General features: G+C 35.2%; 1 protein-coding gene across 1 annotated transcript in view; it reads right to left on the minus strand.

Moving 5' to 3' along the window:
• Nucleotides 1-14,735: 14,735 nt before the first annotated feature.
• itga6b (integrin, alpha 6b) overlaps nt 14,736-23,618 on the minus strand; it is a 37,023-nt gene continuing 28,140 nt past the window's right edge. Inside the window, exons 14-26 of the mRNA XM_051703178.1 lie at nt 23,240-23,355; nt 21,426-21,579; nt 21,243-21,326; nt 21,082-21,161; nt 20,827-20,904; nt 20,571-20,673; nt 20,207-20,380; nt 19,963-20,064; nt 19,758-19,868; nt 18,190-18,288; nt 17,888-18,013; nt 16,837-16,945; nt 14,736-16,232 (exon numbers count right to left, since the gene is read on the minus strand). Coding sequence (XP_051559138.1) covers nt 16,874-16,945; nt 17,888-18,013; nt 18,190-18,288; nt 19,758-19,868; nt 19,963-20,064; nt 20,207-20,380; nt 20,571-20,673; nt 20,827-20,904; nt 21,082-21,161; nt 21,243-21,326; nt 21,426-21,579; nt 23,240-23,355 — 1,299 coding nt within the window. The 3' untranslated portion in view covers nt 14,736-16,232; nt 16,837-16,873. The remainder of the gene's footprint in view (nt 16,233-16,836; nt 16,946-17,887; nt 18,014-18,189; nt 18,289-19,757; nt 19,869-19,962; nt 20,065-20,206; nt 20,381-20,570; nt 20,674-20,826; nt 20,905-21,081; nt 21,162-21,242; nt 21,327-21,425; nt 21,580-23,239; nt 23,356-23,618) is intronic.

Genomic DNA, 23,618 nt, shown 5'->3' on the forward strand with positions numbered 1-23,618 from the left:
TATTGCAAGAATGTCTCAGAAAAGTGAAATTAGTAATACAGAAAAAGTCTAGCATCATTTGTTTGCAGATGAAACTTGCTTTGATATTTTGTTACCTAATGCAATGAAATTCATAAATGTTAAGTGTCTAAATACTTGCAAGAATGAAATGACTGGCTAATACAAAAATGCAAATAAGGAGACGTGTGTGTGTGTGTACGCGCGGAAAAAGGCACCCAGTTATGAGAAAAATAAAACAGTGGTCCAAAGTAAACATCAGTAGTGTATAATAGTGCATAGTTGTTCCTTTATCAAGACAATTATGTTTTGAATTTAAAATCTTCCACTGTTACTAATTATATATTTGGACTTTCTAAAGAACTTATTTTAAGTAGTGGAGCATATGAGATCAAAGAGCTGCATTCTTATTGATTGAAAGTATGACTACTTTTTTTTTTTTTAATCTGCCCCTCCGGAGATGTATGCATTTGGGGAAAAAAGCTGTAAAATGGTGACAAAAGCAGCAGTGATCCAGAAACCGGAGGATTACTTGGAGTAAAAGCAGGGAACTTAATCCCACAATTGCTTATTACAATTAATAAAGCACTTTAAATGAAAGAAATTTGAATCCCCCTTCCTTTTAAATAGCCAATATCCTTTACGTCACAATCGCAAATCATGATTCACTTCTTGCTGTTGTTGGTCAGAAACAGGTGGTACAGACTAGAGCAAGGAGCAGGGGTGGATCTAGACATTTTTTCATGGGGCAGCATGGAGACTATGAGCGGTGGCAACACCAAAGTAAGCGCCCATGCGTAGTTCTTATGGATCTACCAAGCTTCATTGCAACAAGTACTAGTTCATTCATTGGAGTCACTATCAAATTATACTTATCCATGAATTTGCAATACAACTGCATTTCCACAGAATCAGAATGAGCTTTATTGCCAAGTATTTCTTACACATACAAGGAATTTGTCTTGGTGACAGGAGCTTCCAGTACACAACAATACAAAACAGCAACAAGACTTTTAAAAAATAATTAAAAATTGAATAAAAAAATAAATATTGAAAAGAAAAAAGTATATATAGAATACACAATAGGCAATATATATATATATATATATATATATATATATATATATACACACACACATACACACACACACACACACACACACACACACAGTTGTGCTCAAAAGTTTGCATACCCTGGCAGAAATTGTGAAATTTTGGCGTTGGTTTTGAAAATATGACTGATCATGCAAGAAAAAAAAAAAAACTGTCTTTTATTTAAGGATAGTGATCATATGAAGCCATTTATTATCACATAGTTGTTTGGCTCCTTTTTAAATCATAATGATAACAGAAATCACCCAAATGGCCCTGATCAAAAGTTTACATACCCTTGAATGTTTGGCCTTGTTACAGACACACAAGGTGACACACACAGGTTTAAAAAAGACAGTTTTTTTTTTTTTTTTTTGCATGATCAGTCATATTTTCAAAATCAATGCCAATATTTCACAATTTCTGCCAGGGTATGCAAACTTTTGAGCACAACTGTATATATATATATACACACACATTCATACATAATATATATATATAAATATATATATATACACACACACACACATATATATATATATATATATATATATATATATATATATATATATATATATATATATATATATACATTGTGTGGTTGGATGTGTTGGATAATATAAAAAGACTAAGCTGTGTATTGCACATTAATTATTGCTCAATGGGGCAGTTTTAACTGTTTATGAGATGGATAGCCTGAGGTTCTGGTGCTCAGAGCTCTGAAGCATCGGCCAGAAGGCAACAGTTCAAAAAGGTAGTGGGCAGGGTGAGTGGGGTCCAGAGTGATTTTTCCAGCCTTTTTCCTCACTCTAGAAGTGTACAGTTCTTGAAAGGAGGACAGGGGGCAACCAATAATCCTCTCAGCAGTCCGAACTGTCCTTTGTAGTCTTCTGATATCTGATTTCGTAGCTGAACCAAACCAGACAGTTATAGAAGTGCAGAGGACAGACTCAGTGACTGCTGAGTAGAACTGTATCAGCAGCGCCTGTGGCAGGTTGAACTTCCTCAACTGGCGAAGGAAGTACAACCTGTACTGGGCCTTTTTCAAAATGGAGTCAATGTGGGTCTCCCACTTCAGGTCCTGTGAGATGGTAGTGCCCAGGAACCTGAATGACAGGAAACACATAGTAACCATTTTGCTACTGATTTGCCAAAATAAAAAAAATTAAACATCAACAAATTCTAAATGTTTCTTAGCTTGACATAAAACTGGCAATCTGGAATAAACTTCCAGATTATGCTGGCCAAATATTTTTATTTTGTTAAGTGTACCCTTGGATGGAGAGTGCTTGCATAAACAATGTTATTCTGCCAATAAACTCCTGTAGGCCTGTCAACTTTGTAACAGTTGAAATAAGCCATTTGAAAGGGAACATTAACACAAAGTTAGTTCTAAATAAAAATAAACCCTAGGAAAACTGTACTTTGAGTGGCAGTGCTGCGAAACTCATGAAAATTATTTTATGCACAATAAAAGATCCTTTTAAATTACCTATTTTGATAAACAGTCATTCTTCATGACCCATTCAAGCACTCAAATAGATATTTCAAATAATACGGTAATTTCATTTCTACATCTGCCACTATCAGTCTTGGGAGTCAGTAGATGAACACATAGACCAGCAATTTAATCAAGAACATGACTGATTGATCTAGTGGTTACTTTTTGCCTTTAGTTTTTAGAGGTTTTGGATACCTTTTATTGTAATAAAAGTAACAAAGATTACATCTGTATGTCAGTGGATGGGTGTTACACTTTAAAAAAAAAAAAATGCTATAAAAGATGCGGGGAGACGAGAGAAGCGGAAACACAGACACATTTATGGACAGTTCTGTATATGAAAAAACATCTAACTCTGAAGTTCAGACAGCGACAACCACAAACTCTCCACACCAGTGGGAATCTGCACGAGAGCATCGGTTACCAAGATGGCACAGCTCATGAACACCCATCTCCCATCACACAAACCAGCCATGGAACACTCAGTTTATATTGGAAGGAAACACACTGTGTGCCAGTGCTCCCCATTAACAATCAGCTCACCTGGGTTACCCCACACCTGAGAGTGCTTAAGAGAGAGATGAAGTCAAAACACACGCTCTACATGCACAAAAACAATATGGCCGAGAAGGCCCGCTCAGTGAGTGGGGTAAAGTTAGTTGCAGGTTCGATATTCAGTTTCTCTACCGTGCTCTCTGCAGATGACAATCTTACAAAGATATCACTAGCACAGTTGGGTTAAAGGGTATTTAACAATACTATACGTGCATAAATCATTGCACTCAGAACAGTCAATGCTTGATGTGGCTGGACAATTATGCTTGATGAGTTGCATGATCCTGCAGTAGAAGTGGCTGCAGTTTCAGAACTGCAGTCCTAGGACCCTATTTATTTATTTTTTATGACAGTGTCACCTAGCGATTGGATGACCAAGCACGGCATTTCTAGCAATAGGACACTAATACATGATGGACAACAATCAGAGTGTTAGTACTGAATGTGAATCAAGTTTTATTTGTTTAACATTAAAACAATTGTGGTGTCTTGAATTGGACAGCAAAGTTAATGTAGCCGAAGTGAGAGTGTCATGGAGTATTGAAGACTCTTTTTCTCTCTCATCAAAAAAACTCTCAAAGTCCAGGGGTTCCAGGTATCAAAGATTAGACTTTATTGAACAAAGCAACAAAGCAACAAAGCCGAGATGCCAGCTGTATCGTTTGATCCTCTCATTCAAAGCTTACTTGTTTATACCCTTCTGTTATCACACATTACCTCATAAGCACACCCCTCCTGTTATCTTAACCAATAAGCATGCTTCTCCACTCTCCTTGTTTGCCACCATTATTTCACAGACTCTCTGACTTCTTTTTAATGGTGGAAGTCTGGCAGTTAGTCTATTTAAATAAAAACAAAAACTTTTAAATGAATTTATTGTGAAAGTATACATTTTTCATAATACAATAACTTTGACTATTGGCTATGGTAATCTTTAACTATTGTCTGTGCCATTCAGTGCTTTGAAGAATACTCTCTCCCTAGAACTTTTCTGTCATGGCTGAGTGCCCAGGTTTCTCTCAGCAAGGTCACGAAGACCTTACAGTCTCATCCTTATTTTCCTGGATTAAAATAATGCTCAAACTATTCTATGTAAGTACTTTTTCTATGTTTGATATAAAAAAAATATAAATATATAAAAATATACCATAAGTGTGGCTTACTATAGTCTTAAAGGCACTACAAACAATCATATATTAGCTTCTGATATCCTGCTGCAAAATGAACTGTTAGCCTATTTGTTTATTTGTTTAAGGATACTGTAGTGTGATTTTGGCAAGCCAAACTATGTATTGACTTAATGACTATGATCACTAATTCTAGTCATCAATTAAACTTCAAAAGATGATAAAAGCATGTTGATATGATCTGTGTCTGTCAGCTACATTAAATCAGCAGTAGCCTACTGTCTTCAGTGTGAACGCTTGTTTAATACTCATTGTTTACCATTTTAATTAAGTTTAACCCTTGTGCGACCTTCGGGACATTTTTGTCTTTTTCATTTTTTATATATTTTTTTCGATAACTTTGGCTGTGTTAATGCCAATGGCATAAACTTTGCCAAAGGTGTGTATTTTTGGGGATTTTTTATATTTCAACCTCAGTTCCTATAATACATATATAATTCACTGTGTACACAACATAGTTACACTCAGGACCTTAAGGACAAAAATGTCCCCATTGAAACCCATTAAAACTGCTATATTTGATCCCAGTGTTATTAAAGCATAAAATCATGAATTCTGTGATATTATGCTTTCATTCCAGAGCCCTGGCTTCAAAATTTAAATGTAATATTTTCCACCAGATGGTGCCATTTTTCTCATGTTTAGCCTATGGCGCAAATACATGCTTTTTTCCTATTTTCTGTTTGCGGTATTATAGAGCACTGCAGGCCAAATGAATAACTGATGCAGCTAAAATTGTGTGGTTGTGTTGGTATGGATGTCAGGGTGTGTTTTGTATATGTGTATTGAGAAATTTGTGTGTGTGTGTAAAAAAACAACAGTGGCATTATGTAAACACACTGGCATTTAAGGGGTTAAGATCCTGAAAATGAATGAATATTTGGTAGTTATGATCAGGACTAATGTTGGTTAAAAAAATCTAAGTCGGTGAAAGTGGAAAAAGTTTATTATATTAATAGTAAAAGGACATTTGAGTAACTTTTTTTAAATTGATGCACAAGGGTTAAATAATCTTAATAATTAAACTGTGCTGACTGCCTGTTTACCCCACAATACATGTTATCAGCCTGTCTCTTCATTTTGACATTGTTTTGTAATGCTAAATGAGACATTTGGCATTTTTAATAGTCAGTTATTTTGTAGGCCTATTCTACAGGCCTACACCACATACAGTCCATGGTTACCACGTGTTAGATTCTGTCATGTACTGTATAGCCTATATGAAGTGATTTCATGGAAAGATTAAGCTCAATGTAGGAAAGAAGATTTATTTATTTTTATTTTTTTAATTCAAAGGAGCTTTAGTGACATGAAAGTTTCAAAAAACAGTGTTGCTAAAGCATCAAAATATAATTTGTCCAAATCTTTGGACAGTACACAATAACAGTATTATGAACATTAATTAACATTAAGATTGATGTATATTAATTATATATGTATAGTATATCATGCATGTTTATGTGGATGCATGCGTGTGCTCTGTGTGTCCTGATCATTCACTGTCCCTCAGGTTGTGGCATGTTGATATACATTGGGCAGCAAGATATGCCCTGTCTCCTACTAGGAGTATTTTTAATTTTGAGAGGTCATTAAGCTCTTTTAAATCTGAAATTACAGAGTTGAACATGTGAAAGTAAATGTTTCTTATTTCATTCACTTCTCTCTCTGTCTTTCTCTCTCTCAGGAGTCGGTGAAGCCTACAGCATTTCTGTCCATGTGGCAGCTGATGGGCAAAAGAGGGGTCATTTGTTTTTGTTTTTTTGTTTATGTGTGTTGTATTGTTGTTATTTATTATTGTATAAAATATATACACAATCTTGAATCTGGCCCCAGAGTCATCGTTGTGTCTTGCCTCTCTCCAACCTTTGAAATATCTGGTTGAGATCTAGTGACTGCAAAGGTCATAGCATATGATTCCATCTTTCTTTTACCTGATAATGAACTAATTATGCTAATTAGTTACACAAATTGCTCAACATGCAGCTCTCAGCAACCAAGTTGGATTGCAATATAGAAAGTAGTATCTGGGTGGAATAAACCATTAAAACTATAATTCGTTAGTATTTGGTGGGAATACTGCCTTGGTTGCACTTTTTCGGTCATCCAATTCGATAGGTGGCGCTGTCACAAAAAAAAAAAAAAAAAAAAAAAAAAAAAAAAACTTGGGTCCTAGAAAGGCGGTCCTAAAACTGCGGTCCTGAAACTGCAGCCTCCACTACTGCAGGATTCTACTATTGGTTTTGATTGCCTAGCAAGTAAGGGACTGTCTGCAAATTCCACCCCCTACCCTAAAACATCGGTGGTGTCCAGTGGTTCATTCCTTTGATGTGCCAGTAAAACACATTTTCAGATTCCAAAGGTTGTAGTAAGCTGCTATTGGACAGACTGACTTAGGTGGGATAGAAAGTTGAAACAAAATGTATAATCACGTGATCATTATTACCTCACATATCAACAATCAATTAGTTTAGAAACAAATTCATAAAAATTCAACAAAATGTTATTTTCACATTCCAAAGGTTGTAGTAAGCTGCTATTGGACAGAATGACTTACTACAGATGAAATTATTACAGTAAGCCTTATCACATGAGTACAATAATCAATTTGTTTTAGAAAAATTCAACAACATTTTATTTTCACATTCAAAGGTTGTAGTAAGCTGCTGTAGGACAGACTGACCTACTACAGGTGAAATTATTACAGTATTTCCTATCAAGACAAGTTCAGTTGACAGCATTTGTGGCATAATGTTAATTACCACAAACATTGATTTTCACTTGTTATTGTGGGCCATTTACAATGGAAATGAATGGGGCCAGTGTAAGATTGAACATTTATTAAAGCACTTACAACTGTAAATTATTAAAGCACTTACAACTGTAAATTTGTTTAAACATTAATTGTTGGGTAATTTCATGGTTTTAAGGTTTACGGCATGAAACCCTCATGGCAACAACATTGTTAAATTGGATATTGCTTTACACACACACACACACACACACACACACACACACACACACAAAAGGTCTGTGATTTTCTTACTCTAAAATCATGTTAACATGCATATTCTTTACATACATATGGCTATAACTTTGAAACCGTTAGTTTTTAATGTTTACCAATTGTCCCCCTTTCACTTCCATTTTAAGTGGCTCACTGTGACCCAGATTTCATGCATTTTTTAAAGGAAAGGAGTGCCAAGTCAAAATAATGTTTTATGGTAATTAACAATATGCCACAGACGCTGTTGATTAAGCTTAACGTGTATTCAAAATAACTTTAACATCCTGTCATGATTTCAGTCTGTGAGCTCCCCTGTTTTGTGGCACTTGCTATGTTTTACTAACCCTGATTTCATCATTTCACCTGCTGATTGGACTTTCACTACAAATTCATGTACTTAATTGGCAATCCTACCCTCTCCATGAACCTAGACAACGTTATATGACGCATATAGTTATATGAAGTGTCAACAAATTATAAAAAAATAAATGAATGTACTTAAATGCAATTGAAACAATCTGTACCATGTTGTAATGTATTTCTGCTGGATCTGTTCTGTTAACCACAGACCATGCATGGCTGCATGGATGGACAGGAAGGGCCAAGAACAGAACCATACATCCAACAGATTGCTTCAGCTGTCAATAAAGTTATACAACTGATGGAAGTCGTCCTAACTGAAACAACCATATATTTAAACAGCCATTGTATTTCTTCAATAACCACCTTAAATAATGTCACTCAAATAACATTAATTTGTAACCATTTTTTCTGTTATTTACTCTAACAAAACTACATACAACACCAAACTGGTCCCACACGTTCTTTGAAGAAGACCTCAAATTAATTTAAAATTGTCTTTAAATAGTAATACAATTATAATAATTGTGATAAGCCATGTTGGTGGAAATTTTGTACATTTTATTAAGGGAAGAGTAGAGAAATTCTGAAACAATTTATGACAGTATTAACATGATAACATCAATAATTTTTGTATACATCCTGTATAAAAACATTAATTACTGTATACAAACATTAATTAACAGGATTCATGATTGGAAATGGAGCTGCCTCTGAAAAAAAAGGAGGTTGATAGATTACTATGTCTAGTGTTTTGGTGTGAACTGCCTGAAAAAATGGTTCTATCCCATTTATGTTTTATATGCCAGTGGATAACAGGCCTGCTATGGGGTGTCCGGTTAGAGACTTCAAACTGATGGGGTTCGGGAATAACCCATTTATTGTCACCACACTCAATAAAACGATGCAGTTGAGCTTAGTTTGCTTGAATATGCATACTTGTGTGGTTTTCTATAAGATAGAAAATATAATGCAAAGCATAAGTATATGCAGTATCCAACAGATCACAATAATCTAACAGCAATTACTAAACTCAAATAGATTAAGAATACAAACGATTCATAAATAATAGAAGAGAAAATGTGCCATTATATATACAGATATGCCCTCTGCATTGCTTCAACAGAGCGGCTGACACCTAATCAGCGAGCTGTTGTAGTTGTTTATAATTCAAAAATATGTATAAATATATACATAAATATATATACTTTCCCGGATATATGGCACGTAAAATATATCTCTTAAGTATAATTACAATATTAGTGAGGAAAAGACAATGCAGATACACATGAAACAGGTTTACAAGCTTGTACAGGTTACTCACTAGCACACAGCTCGCATGTGCTTTAATTCATCCCCATAAACAGTCCAAAACATTAATAAACAGGGAATAAGAACAGCGTTTATATGATATAAAACAAACACTTTCTGAACGCTGATTGAGTGATCTGGAGGATGCTGTGAAGACCAGCCTAGAAGTGGCAAAATAAGACTAAGAAAAACATATTAGTAAAACAATAACAATGGCCTCTTTTTACACCACCAGCTGAATATCACAAACATAAAAAAGCTGGTGGTGGATTTTGAAGGGAAAAGGACAACCTGAGTCTGATTATTAGCCAGGCACAGGAGGCAACAGTACATCAGAGCAGATGACTCAGAAAGTGTCAAGAACATGATGAGGAAAGACAACTGTACAACTGGACTTTTAAATTAACTGGAGGTTGTTACAGCATCCTCTGCACAACAGCGTTTCTTAGAGCACATTGCTCTAGGACAAGGGTCTTCAACCATTTTCAGGCCAAGGACCCCTTGATGGGTAGAGAGATGGAGCCGGGACCCCGTTACATATTGTATAAAATTGAGTGTTGTGTTTTATGCCTATAAAAACGTGGATGGTAGGCTACCAAATTATTGTAGGCTATGTATACTTCATGATGTTTACATTGCAAAGTCAATGAAATAATCATTAAATGCTGCCTTGCTTAAAAGACCAGCTAAAACCAGCTTCGCCCAGCCTGGTTATAACTGGTCAGGCTGGTTTTAAAGGGGTTTTGAAGCCTTTTTTTTTTGGCTGGTCAGGCTGGTCTTAGCTGGTCAGGATGGTCTCAGTTGGTCAGGATGGTCTTGGCTGGTCAGGCTGGTCATGCTGATCTTAGCTAGTCAGGTTGGTCAGGGTGGTCTTGGCTGGTCAGGATGGTCTTAGCTAGTCTCCCAGCCTGACAAACTAAAAAGTGTTCAAACCCCTTCTGAAACCAGCTAACTGACCAGCCTGGCTAGGCTGGGTGACCAGCTAAAATCAGCCAATCAGATTAAGGATGTACAGCAGGGGTCTGCAACATTTTTGACATGAAGTGACATTTTTAAATCCCTGTGCCAAATCTCCAAAAAGAAAGTAAAAGACAGACAGACAGAAAAACAGACAGACCCTGTACATGCAAAATAAAACTACTTTCATTAGGTTACTAAAATGGAGTCTTCATCTCATGTGATCGATTTTATACATATATTTTAAAATTGCTGTTGATTTGTAATGAGGAAAACAATGACTGAGTGCACCTTTAATTATGTAGATTTGAGAGTCACTGTATTGTGTATACACGGACCCTGTATGCCAATTTAATAATCTCAGCGGTAACTATTTATTTACACCAAGCAAGTACGCTATTGTTTTGAAAGCAGGCTGTTATTTGCTCAACCGCACAGCATGACCCTCCACTGCAGCACTGCTGAACCTGATGTGTATCGCGCTTTGAGCGGCTCATGATAAGTAGTGGTCGTGTGAAGGGTTTGTCTGGGCTGCGCGCTTCTGCTGACTAGCGATGTTTAGTCACACTTTAAGATTTGGCATGCAGCTGCGAAGGATTCCAACATGTCGATAATTCATACTCCTGTCTCTCGCTGTCGCTCGCGTGCGAGTGAGTGATTATTACAAATGCCACCAGTGGTGGATTAAACAATAATTTGCGGACCCCCTGCGTTACAACGGCAGACCCCCTGTTGAAGACCCTTGCTCTAGGATGTGATACTATCTTTCCTGTCCACTTCAATCAGAATTTTTTTTTATACCTCCTCTACCATTGTGCCTGTAGTCAGGGTTGGGAGGGTTACTTTTTAAATGTATTCTACTACAGATTACAGAATACATGCTGTAAAATGTCATTTGTGACGTATTCCGTTAGATTACTCAAGGTCAGTAACGTATTCTAAATACTTTGGATTACTTCTTCAGCACTGGTAGATTTTTTCTCTTGTTTTGACTATAAAAACTCTGCCAGGACAGTAAGACAAAATACACATGTTAAAAATACGTTCTCTGAAAAACCTAAATATCTTATGCAGTGTTGTTTCTAAAACAAGATCAATCAAACTGATCTTGTTTACAGGATTTTTAGATATTTTTACAGGAAAACAATACAAAAATTATGATCAAGAATACGATTTTTGCCCTAATATCAAAGGTCTTACTAGAAAAAAAGAAATTATGATCCAATGTGAATTTTCTTGATACAAAATATGATCGTGCCTAGTAACGTGCATGTAAAATGGCTAGAAATAGTATTTTAGCTTAATGTAAAGCTGACAATTTACACAAGGTTTATTTCTATTTCTTCTGCTCCAAACTTACTTCAAACTTACTTCTGTCTGCTCGTATGAATGTAACACATCATAAGAAAGTGTTTCACTGCTGTTCAGATGCACTTTGGATCGCATCATTTATATGTATAAATGTTTTCCATCTGAAAGGACTAAATATTAAATGAAACAAATGACAATAAAATGCAAAGTAATCTCTTCAGTAATCAAAATACTTTTTGAACGTAACCGTATTTTAAATACCAATGATTTAAATTGTAACTGTAGTGGAATACAGTTACTTATATTTTGTATTTTAAATACGTATTCCCATTACATGTATTCTGTTACTCCCCAACCCTGCCTGTAGTACAGGAAACATGAACTGTTATAACTGTTTCTCATCTTTTTCCTGCAACCTCTAAAATAATTCGTTACTGTTGCCTACTCATATCATAAGGCATGCCTAATGTAATAATATACCGTAATAATTTAATCTGTAGTAAGCAAGTCTGTCAAATAGCAGATTACTACAACCTTTGGAATGTGAAAATATAATTCAGTTGAAATTTTATGATTTTATTTATAAAATAATTGATTACTGTACTCATATCTTAAGACATACTGTAATATTATAATATGTAGTAAATCAGTCTGTCCAATAGCAGTTTACTACAACCTTTGGAATGTGAAAATATCATTTTGCTGAATTTTTATGATTGTTTTTCTCAAATAATTGATTACTGTACACATAAGGCATACTGTAATCATTTCATCTGTAGTAAGTCAGTCTGTCCAATAGCAGCTTACTGCAACCTTTGGAAAGTGAAACTATAATTTTGTTGAATTTTTATGATTTTTATTTATAAAATAATTGATTACTGTACTCATATCATAAGGCATACTGTAATAATGTAATCTGAAGTCAGTCTGTTAAAAAGCAGTTTACTACAACCTTTGGAATATGAAAATATCATTTTGTTGAATTTGTATAATTTTTTTTCTAAAGTAATTGATTTCTGTACTCATATGATAAGGGATACTGTAGTAATTTCATCTGTAGTAAGTCGATCTGTCCAATAGCAGATTACTACAACCTTTGGAATGTGAAAATATGTTTTTTTTTTCCTAAAATAATTGATTACTGTATTCATTTCGTAAGGCATACTGTAATATTATAATCTGTAGTAAGTCAGTCTGTCCAATAGCAGATTACTACAAACTTTGGAATGTGAAAATATAATTTTGTTGAATTTTTATGATTTTGTTTCTAAAATAATTGATTACTGTACACATAAGGCAAACTGTAATAATTTAATCTGTAGTAAGTTAGTCTGTCCAATAGCGGTTTACTACAACCTGTATAATGTGAAAATATCATGTTGTTGAATTTTTATGAATTTATTTCTAAAATAATTGATTATTGTACTCATATCATAAGAATACTGTAATAAGTGCATCTGTAGTAAGTCCGTCTGTCCAGTAGCAGCTTACTACAACATTTATACTGTGAAAATAAAATGTTGTTGAATTTTTATGATTTTATTTCTAAAATAATTGATTACTGTACTCATATCATAAGGCATACTGTAATAATGTAATCTGTAGTAAGTCAGTCTGTCCAATTGCAGCTTACTACACCTTTGGAATTTGAAAATATTATTTTGTTTTATTTTTATGACTTTATTTCTAAAATAATTGATTACTGTACTCATATGATAAAGCATACTGTAATCATTTCATTTGTAGAAAGTCACTCTGTCCAATAGCAGCTTACTACAACCTTTGAAATGTAAAAATATAATTTTGTTGAAATGTTGTGTTTGTTTTTTTCTAAAATAATTGAATACTGTACTCATATGGTAAGGCACACTGTAATACTTTTACCTGTAGTAAGTCAGTCTTTCCAACAGCAGTGTTTTTCACGATAGAACATGCAATTCATTTGAATGAATGCTCAAACGCCCGTGATGTTTTAGCACAGTGTATGGAGTTTTCAGACAGTCCCATAAACACCATAGGCGAATATCCAATGAATATCCAACTTGCAACCAACTTTACCTCGCTATCACAGCAGAGGATATACTTTTCTCTTTCCCCGAAAAGAGCACGAGCTGCAAAAAAAAAAACTGCTGACACAAAAAAACACTGATAATAGCCAAAATGAACATTTGTTCTATTTTAGAACAAATGTTCTAAAATTCTAAATAACACATTCCAGCGCAGGATTGCCAATCAAAACATACATAGATCAGATGAAATAGAAACTCCTACTCAAGAACTGGAATCTGGATTATACACATACCTGACAAAAGCTATTTCAGAAAGTGCTGAGGAAATATCTCAACTGATGGCAATATATCGAATAATCATTCAGTGAAGACTTGGAAAAAAAAAGAGAAATTTATCTCTTACCTCTTTTTTCTCCATGTATTTGTACATATTGTCATGTTGTTGTGGTTGAGGAAATAAGCTCAAAAAACCTAAACCCGCGAGTACCCAAACACTGCACATGCGCTGCAGCAGCAAGTACGCGATTGGCTGCTGCTGTAACCCATCATACCATTGGCCGCTTCTTTAACCTATCACGCAATTGACCACTGATATTCTTTCATGTGATTGGCTGCCACTGTAATCAATCACATGTTCAGTCTGTGTAGTCATTTGTGCGTCTGGTGAGAGTTGAGGCAGTTCAACACGAATAAACTCTTACACAATGTCAACATTTTACATTTATATTTTATACATTTGTATACTTATACTGGGGTGGCAGATGGGGTGGCAACACCTTTTCTTAGGGTGGCATTTGCCACCCCGGTAGATCCGCCCCTGGCAATGAGGTCTTGAACCTTTCTTTTTTTTTTTTTCTGGTTGCAAAAGCATCTTTCTCCACTGTTGAGCATTCATAAGTAAACATTTTATGGAATAAATTATTTTGCAAGCAAAATATAAATTTTTCATTTGTTATATTGTAGTTGTTTTACCAGTACCATATTTTGGAGGGCTCTCCAAAAGTGTTAAATGGACATGTCTTTTCCCATCTGCTGCCTGTCACATCACAGCTCTGCATAGTCGCTAATGAAAGTCTTGGGGCTTGGTGCATTATGGTGCCATCAGCCAGTCAGTGTTGCAGGATTAATTTCCTTGCAGGTCCAGAGTGATTAGTTACATGGTATGTACGCCTTAGGCTATTGGCACAAAACAACCAGATTGATCATTAAAAAAAAATCATTTTTTAAATTCAGTACTTCTGGGTCATGCGACAGCCAAGCAACTGCCACTGAGATGAGTGGGAATGCTAACGGAGAGCTTTCACCAGTTAAAATAGACCCCCTTGTTTTGGGGAAAATGGCGCGTAAGCTCTTATAACCTATTTCAAAACTTCAATGTCAATTTTTGTGAACTAATATATTTGTGTGCTCAAAACATCACTGTCCAATTCAAGGTCACTTTACAGCATAAATACTTTACATTATTTGACAATTTATTTTGCCACAATTTTTATAAAACAAAAGTAACTTCACATTTATTAAAAGATACTTTTAAATGGCCTTCAATAAAGAAAATAAAACTTTAAAATGCTGAGCTGATAATGGATTGTGGCAGTTTTTTTTCAGTCAACCAATACTTTATCAGGCGTCTGTAAATATCAGTGTAGTTCTTAAAATCTGTCCCAGTTGTAACAGTTTAAGTACAGCAAAAACCTGCCTGACAAAATAAAATCTGTACCAGATTGTTTTTTAACAGTTATGCAAACACAATAAAAAGAAAACATATTTCCAAGCACATAAATATTTACATTCATCCAGACAGTTTATGTTGGATATCAAGATAAGAAAAAGATAAGGACCAATACATTAAAGGAATATTCCGGGTTCAATACAAGTTAAGCTCAATCGACAGCATTTGTGGCATAACGTTAATCACCACAAAAGATAATTTTGACTCCTCAGCCTTTTCTTTAAAAAAAGCAAAAATCGAAGTTACAGTGAGGCACTTACAATGGAAGTGAATGGAGCCAATTTTCGGAGGGTTTAAAGGCAGAAATGTTAAGCTTTTAATTTCATAAAAACACATTAATTCTTCTGTTAAAACTCATGTGTTATTTGAGCTGTAAAGTTGTTTAAATCGTCATTGTTTACATTTTGTGTCTATACTTTTGAAACAGTGAGCATTTTAACATTTACAGGTTGGCTCCATTCACTTCCACTGTAAGTGCCTCACTGGAACCCAGAATTTCGCTTTTTTTAAAGAAAAGGAGGGGCAAGTCAAAATTAACTTTTGTGGTAATCAATATTATGCCATAAATGCTGTTGATTGAGCTTAACTTGTATTGAACCTGGAATATTCTTTAAGAAGTCCTTCCTTTAACCCACGAATGTTGTACATAAAACAAAGTAATACAAATTAAAAGATCTTTGGTCTTTGTTACAAAAGAAACATCTGTTGAGAATAAATACATTAAACGTATACAGTATACACTGTGGTATGTACGAAAAATGAAATAAAACAAAGGAATGGAAATGGGCTGGTTCACTGAAGCATATGTTAATGTAAATTTGAAAAACTCAAGTAAACCTCTTTTTTTCCCTCCTTGCTAATGAATTTGTAACTTCCAGCAGACATTTCGTAATACAATCTCTAAAATCCCTTTCCCGGCAATAAAAGAGCAAATGTTCTCTTTTCACTTTTTGTTGGGACTCTAAAAAGTAAGCAGTTCAGTATGTGCAAAAGTAAGCATTAAAGGCCTTAGGAAGGGAGTCATTGGTTTGGTTTCAATCAGGTTATCAAACAGCTATGAGTAGCTCTCGCTCTCATTCCAAGAAGTCATCCATTGTTTCTTCTCCGAAGGATCCATTTCCTCTTTCCCTGGTGTATAATCCCTCTCCTCCCTCTTTATTCGCACAGCATTATAACTGGGTACGCTGTCGTCATACTTGGAACGCTTGAAAAATCCACACTGTTCAGAAAAAATTATAATTAGCACAATGTCAATTTAACAATCCTCAAAAGCAAAAATTCAAGATAGCAAGTTCAAACAAAGACGGATGAATTGATGCTTGCAGTGTGTGTGCGCAGCATGCCTAGAATATGGATAGAACAATAAAGATACAGTGTTTTAAAGATAACTTATAAGCAAGACCCTGGCTGGAGAAAGGTTCGTATGTGTTGAAAGCAAGAGAGATGCTCTGGGGAAAAAACAAAATAACAAGAAGGCCAGAGAAATATGCAAGTTCCCAAATCAAGCCACATCTAAATGCTTAAAAGAGCTTAAGAGTCAGACTCAAACATTCAGTCATACCCAGTCACACGCACCTAAAGCAGCGTAAGAGTGAACACAAACATGTGTAAGCCCTTTTCCCACAACAACAACCTCATACATGATTAGTTTGCATTCCTCATAGCATTTTGCTTATGTTGGCGCAATGGAAGCTGTGGAAACTGCCACCGTTACCCCAGATCAAGGCACTGATAGGTAGCATGTGCTTCAGACTAAAGTGGGTTAGCATGGGCTAAACCAACTCTTCATGCTTGCTCTGAGCACATCTGTTAAGTTCTTTTACCCTAAGAGAGAGGCTCTCGTTCTCTGTCTGTTTCTCTCTACGCATCTGAAGTCAGTCTCTCTTTTTCAGGTTCGTTAGGGTCTTTCCCATTTTTGCCGAAAAAACCACACTAAAAGAGGTAAAGGTTTTTGTTTTCAATACTTAAAGTTATATTGCAAAGTACAGAATGATGAAAATCAGGTTATTTAATGTAACAGTAAATAAAAGTGCAAAGGTTATGGTATCCTGTTGAAAATAAAACCAGCTAAAACCAGCATAAGCTTCAACTGGTTTAAAGGGATAGTTCACCCAAAAATGAAAATTCTCTCATCATTTACTCACCCTCATGCCATACCAGATGAGTATGACTTTCTTTTTTCTGCTGAACACAAATGAAGATTTTTAGGAGAATATTTCAGCTCTGTTGGTCCTCAAAATACATGTGAATGGGTAACAACATTTTGAAGCTTCAAAAAGCACATAAAGGCAGTATTAAAGTAATCCATAAGACTCTAGTGGTTAAATCCATATCTTCAGAAGCGATATGATAGATGTGGGTGAGAAACGGATCAATATTTAAGTCCTTTTGTACTATAAATTCTCCTCCCTGACCAGTAGGTGGCGATTTGTATGAAGAATGCGAATCGCCAAAAACAAAAGTAGAATATGAAAGCAAAAGTGGAGATTTATAGTAAAAAATGACTTGAATATTGCTCTGTTTCTCACCCACACCTATCATATCGCTTCTGAATATATAGATTTAACCACTAGAGTCTTAAGGATTACTTTTATGCTGCCTTTATGTGCTTTTTTGAGCTTCAAAGTCTCATTACCTATTCACTTGCATTGTATGGATCTACAGGGCTTAAATATTCTCCTTTATGTTCAGCAGAAGAAGGAAAGTCATACACATCTGGCATGGCATGAGGGCACGCAAATGATGAGAGAATTTTCATTTTTGGGTGAACTATTCCTTTAAGCTGTCTTTTTCAGTTGTTTAAACACAGGTTTGGCATTCATCAATGTTTTTTGGTTTACTAGATGTTATCAGTGTTTAGTCATTTGATTGTACCTTCCAGAGCAGGAAGACCAATAGCCCCAGCAAGAGGAGTCCTAGTAAAATGGCCACTAGTATGACCCACCAGGGCATCCCACCATACTGTGCTGCTTTACGCTCCGGAAACACAGTAACACGTACCTATAACAGGAAACACTGTTTTCAAAATGCATTTATCCCTTCAACATACATGTGATCTATTCATTCAATAGAACAGAGCTGTCGCCCTACATTTTCATCTGATAGATATACATTGCTTAATGCATGTTTCAAGGAGAACAAATAAATAATTAAAATGTAAGTGTAGCCCAGCTCACCTGTGCAGGTTCATTCTTCAGCTGAATATTTGTAGCTGAGGACTTGAAATCGAGTGATGCCTTAACAATGATATCGATGTAGTTCATCTTTGCATAGTCCTGTTCAAAATAAATTCAATTAGCAAATTTACACTAAAAGGAATGTTCAATACAAGTTAAGATAAGTGGACAGCATTTGTGGCATAATGTTGATTACCACAAAAAAATCAGTTGACATGACCCCGCAAAAATCGCGGTTATAGTAAGACACTTACAATGAAAGTGAAAAGGGGCTAGTTCATGTTAAAATATAGACTGTTTCAGAAGTATAGTTTCAAAACCAGCCAGGTCTCATGAAATATGTTTTGCAAAACAAAATTACGTGCCTTATTACACATTTGGCTGCAGTTTCCCAGTGAAATGTCCAGAGCAGGATGCCAAAAGTGAGTGAAATGGTGTCGTAATCAGACGAGGTTTTTAAGGTGAATATAACATGGCAATTTTAATAGTAAAACGTACCTCCCTAACCTAAAACTTTAACCTAAATCTAACCAACAGAGATCTTAAATGAAATGAGAGGTGAACAAAACAGACATTCTTACCTTTAACCAACATATAAACCAAAAACAAAATGCGACATGAAAAACACATTTTCTGAAGCAACCATGTCATCTCGTGTTGCTTCTATGACATTATGTCTTATGTGTCAGCTTGCGTGCTTGACTGGTCTTGATCCGCGGTCTTCTGAGTTCAAAGTCCATCAATCTATCAGGTAAGCTAGAGCACAAGCTAATCACATCGGAATATGTGTGTAAATGTAGGTGAGTCTGTAATACAAGCGTTAAAATTTATCGTTTTTCAAATGATGCATTAGAGTAAAAGTGGTTCGATATCACAATATAGTGTGTGAGCAATAGTGTGAAAAATAAGTGTTTATAAAGTAATAATCAGCCAGTGTAGTTGTGATTTGTGTGAACATTAATAATACGCACAGCTGTTGTAGCACCTATAGTGTTAATTTCACCAGGAAACTGCGTGTAGTTATAATGTAGTTATAGTAACGTTCATTCTATGAGACTAGGCTGCACAAAATGCAAACATTTTCCGTGTTAACATGATTTTAGTGTGCTAAAATTAGGAATTTATAGGCGCTACTGCATTTACCAGATTACAGCGTTACCAGCGTTACATCATCAAGAGAACTAAGTTGTGATATTAGATATACTGTAACTTTACACAGATAAGCTTAATAAGGGATTTTATCACACTACAATCATGTTAACACTAATAATGTTTCCATCTTGTGTCTAAACTTTTGAAACTTTTGAGTGTATATTTTACTGTTTATGTACTGGCTTCATTCACTTTCATTGCAAGTGCCTCACTGCAACCATGATTTTTGCTTTTACTTTTTTTTTAAATAAATGAGTCTAAATAATTTTTTTGTGGTAACAAATGCTGTCAGTTGAACTTAACTTGTACTGAACCCAGAGCATTCCTTTAAAATTATTACTGAACTGAAACAAAATGTAAAAATCTTCTAATTTCAAACCTATAATATCTCATATTACATCAAAGAATACACCCACCTCCAAGAAGGTACTGTTCCAAAGGTAAGCTCTCAGACTAATGACAGCATTACTGTCCATTCCCATTAGAGGACATTTAAATGTTACACACTGGGCTCCATCATCACATGACTAAAATGTAAAAGCAATCAAGTGTTTAGAAACAACACTGGTTAAATCTGCACTTAGGAAACAGGTGTTATGCTTCATGTTAGTGTGATTTTACCAAAACTATAAATTTCCTCTTGTCACTTAAAAGGGAGAATGTTCCCTCTTTTGCTGGAGCTTCCTCCCCAATTTCACGTTTTACTCGTGACATTGAAGGTTCCTAAATAACCATGAAGCAACATACAATCAGTTCATTTCTCTATGGAGTCCAGTGATTTATCTATGGGACATGAGTAAAACATGACTGAACTGATGGATACAATCATTTTGGCTGTAGTTAGAATATATTTTGTTTGGGCTACCTTCAATCCAAGTCGGTTGATCTCGTCTTGATTGGAACAACTTATGCTGTCCAAACCCGTTGGGGTCATCTTCATGAGGTACAGTAGCCACTTCCCTTGAGAGTTATGCTTAGGCCATTGAATAATCATAGATGCCATGCCAAACGATTTAAGAGGCTTGCCCAAGTTTGTAACCTGTCAATCATTATAATTAACAGGATCAGTCTTTCAAAAGAACTCTGAATTTATTACATGTGAAATCATTTGAATGCAATTCAAGAAATGCTAGTACTGAAAGTGGTCCTTTCAGTACTATCATTTCTTGAATTGTCAGTACTCCAAATACTGTAGAGTGTTTGGTTTTATGTTAGAATAGAACTGTCACCCTGAATTCATAGTCAATTGGACTGCCGACATCACTTGACAACTTCATGGCGCTCTCTCCTTTAACTTCTCCAGTAAAGTAAACCTGAGAAGGATTTGCTACCCTGCGGACGACACATAATGACAGTATATTAAGATACAAACATGGGACACTGACATTATCAGCAGCAATCAGGGGCATGTATTGAGATATGTTAATTCAGCTTTGTTGTATGATTGTACTGTACAAAGAGCATCAATGTGCAATGCAAACCTACCCTGATAGGGACAGCAAAAGCTGGATCTTAACAATGGCTTTGGCTTTCACTGCTTCTAACCGTTTCTGATCACTTGTCCTGAAATTAACAAAAAAAAAAAAAAGAGAGAGAGACAGAGTGAGATTTTCTACTGAATAATAGCTCAATCAAAACATAATCAATTAACTGGCATGGTGAAGATGAACGTTGGAAGAAAATGCAGGTTTAGCTTTAATAATGCACTTCTTCCTCATCAAGAACTATGAAACTACTCACGTTTTGAGTTTTAGGTCAATTTCAATCTCTGTGGTATCCAAAGAAATTCCTCCCGTGCTCAGAATGATGTAAAATGTTGTCTGAAATAAAATATTTTTCTTATGAATATTAACAAATTTAACTAATTGAACTTCACTTTCACATATACATGAAATATTCACCACAGCATCTCTTATGAAAGGATTTCCGAGTTCACAATCAGCTTGTGATCCATTCAGATTGGCTAAACAGGTGACTGGTTTGTCCTATAAAGATTCAGAGGCATTTAATTAAAATCAAACTCAAAGCACAACAAATACGCTAGTTGGTTTCAAGTTAGACAGGCACCTGGAAGTTGGACTTACACTAGATTTAGTGCGAACAGCAGAATAAGAGACAGATCTGGGGAAGGAGCCAGTCAGCTGTGCCTCATAAGCGGCATCACCATGATTGGTCACCGTGATTTCTAGGGCAATTTCCTTTTGACTGCTAAGTGACATGATCGGAACTCCATTTTCCCTGAGAGAAAGAAAAACAGGAAGATTAAAATAAACTATTCACCTTGCCTCAGTTATGCTATGAAGAAAGAGCATAGGAACTTCAAGGGATAGTTCACCTAAAAATTCAAATTCTCTCATCATTTATACACCTTCATGCCATCCCAGATGTGTATGACTTTCTTTCTTCTACTGAACACAAACAAAGATTTTAAGAAGAATATCTCAGCTCTGTAGAACAATACAATGCAAGTGAATAGTGACCAGAACTTTGAAGGTCCAAAAAGTACATAAAGGCAGCATAAAAGTAATCCACACAACTCCAATTGTTAAAAATGAAGCGATACATATGATAGGTGTGTGAGAAACAGATCAATATTTAAGTCCTATAAATTCTCCTCCCTGCCAGGTAGGTGGCGATATGCAAAAAGAATGTGAATCGGCAAAAATTAAAGAAGAATGTGAAAGTGAAAGAGGAGAGTTTTAGTAAAAAAAGACTTAAAGGTGCTGTAAGTGATTTTAGCATTCTGAAGCTTTCATGTGACTGAGCTGTTGAATTAGCCATGTCCCCTCATTCCAAAACCCCGCCCTCCAAAAATAATTTGGAGACCAAAACTGAGCAAAAGAACAGTATTGTTTGTTCCTGTGGCTGTCGAATTCAACAGTGGCACAATAGCACCCTCAACTGACAAACTTTATGAATCACAGCCTCAATGCTCTGCTTCAAATTTAACACTATGAAATCTAGCAAAATGATTGACATGTGAAAAGCGTCAATGTCCGCAATATGCGGACACTTTTTTGTTTGCTGTTTACAAAGTCTACAGCCAGAGGCGGCCTTTGCAATTTGGAGTCCCGTTTAAAAAAAACAGTTGGAGCAGTTTGTTTTAACTAAAAAAAAAAAAAAAAAGGTAATTTACAGAACTCAGTGGGTGTCATGAAGTCTATGCTAGTCATAAACCTTACACAAAGTATTTTACTAAATTCTAATGAAATTATAAATAACAACAAATAATAAATGATTATGATGAGCAAAATAATGCATCATTGATCTGTTTCTCACCCACACCTATCATATCGCTTCTGAAGATATGGATTTAACCAGTGGAGTCGTATGGATAACATTTTTACTGCCTTTATGTGCTTTTTGGAGCTTCAAAGTTCTGGCCAACATTCACTATTGTTTGGTTCTACAGAGCTGAGATATGTTTCTAAAACTCTTCATTTGTATTCAGCAGAAGAAAGTCATACACATCTGCATATGGCATGGGGGTGAGTAAATGATAAGATTTTTGGGTGAACTATCCCTTTCACTAACATCATTTGAACATAAATTTAGTTCAGATATGAACGAGTGCTCTCTGACACTTAACAATATTAATGGTAACACTTTACAATAAGGTTCCATTTGTTAACATTAACTAACAAAGAACAAAAGTTTTACAGCATTTATTAATCTTGGTTAATATTTTAAATCAAGAGTGGTATATGTTAACGTTGGTTAACACACAATGAACTAACACAAACTGACAATAAACATTTTCTTTTTATTAAATAACATTAACAAAGACAAATAAATGCTGTAAAAAAATACTGTATATTGTTCGTCATTAGTTCATGATACCTAATTCATTAACTAATGTTAACAAATGGAACCTCATTGTAAATTATAATTTACTCACTCAGGTAACGGATGAAAGTTATCTGTGTTTTGTTCCCTGGTGTGGAATTTATACTTAAGCTGCAGGTCACTCTGACAATCATGGTCAGTACCACATCCCTCCTTGATAAAATTAACCTGAAAAACAGCACGATGTAGATTTAGAATTAATACTGAATGAGAACATGAATGATGAACACTCTCATGGTCTCCCTTGTTAGTGATTGGATGTTTCTTACTCATGCAATATCAACCTTAAAGGTAAAGAGTATGTTATAAATACTTTTTGGTACTGGAACCAGACTTTGTGACTAAATAAACACAATAAAAGCACATTTTAATTTGTTTGTAGAACTGTTTAGTTGAAATAACGTTTTCAAAACCTGTTCCATCTGTGAAAT

The sequence above is a fragment of the Myxocyprinus asiaticus genome, chromosome 7, assembly GCF_019703515.2.
Source record: "Myxocyprinus asiaticus isolate MX2 ecotype Aquarium Trade chromosome 7, UBuf_Myxa_2, whole genome shotgun sequence".
Lineage (NCBI taxonomy): Eukaryota > Metazoa > Chordata > Actinopteri > Cypriniformes > Catostomidae > Myxocyprinus > Myxocyprinus asiaticus.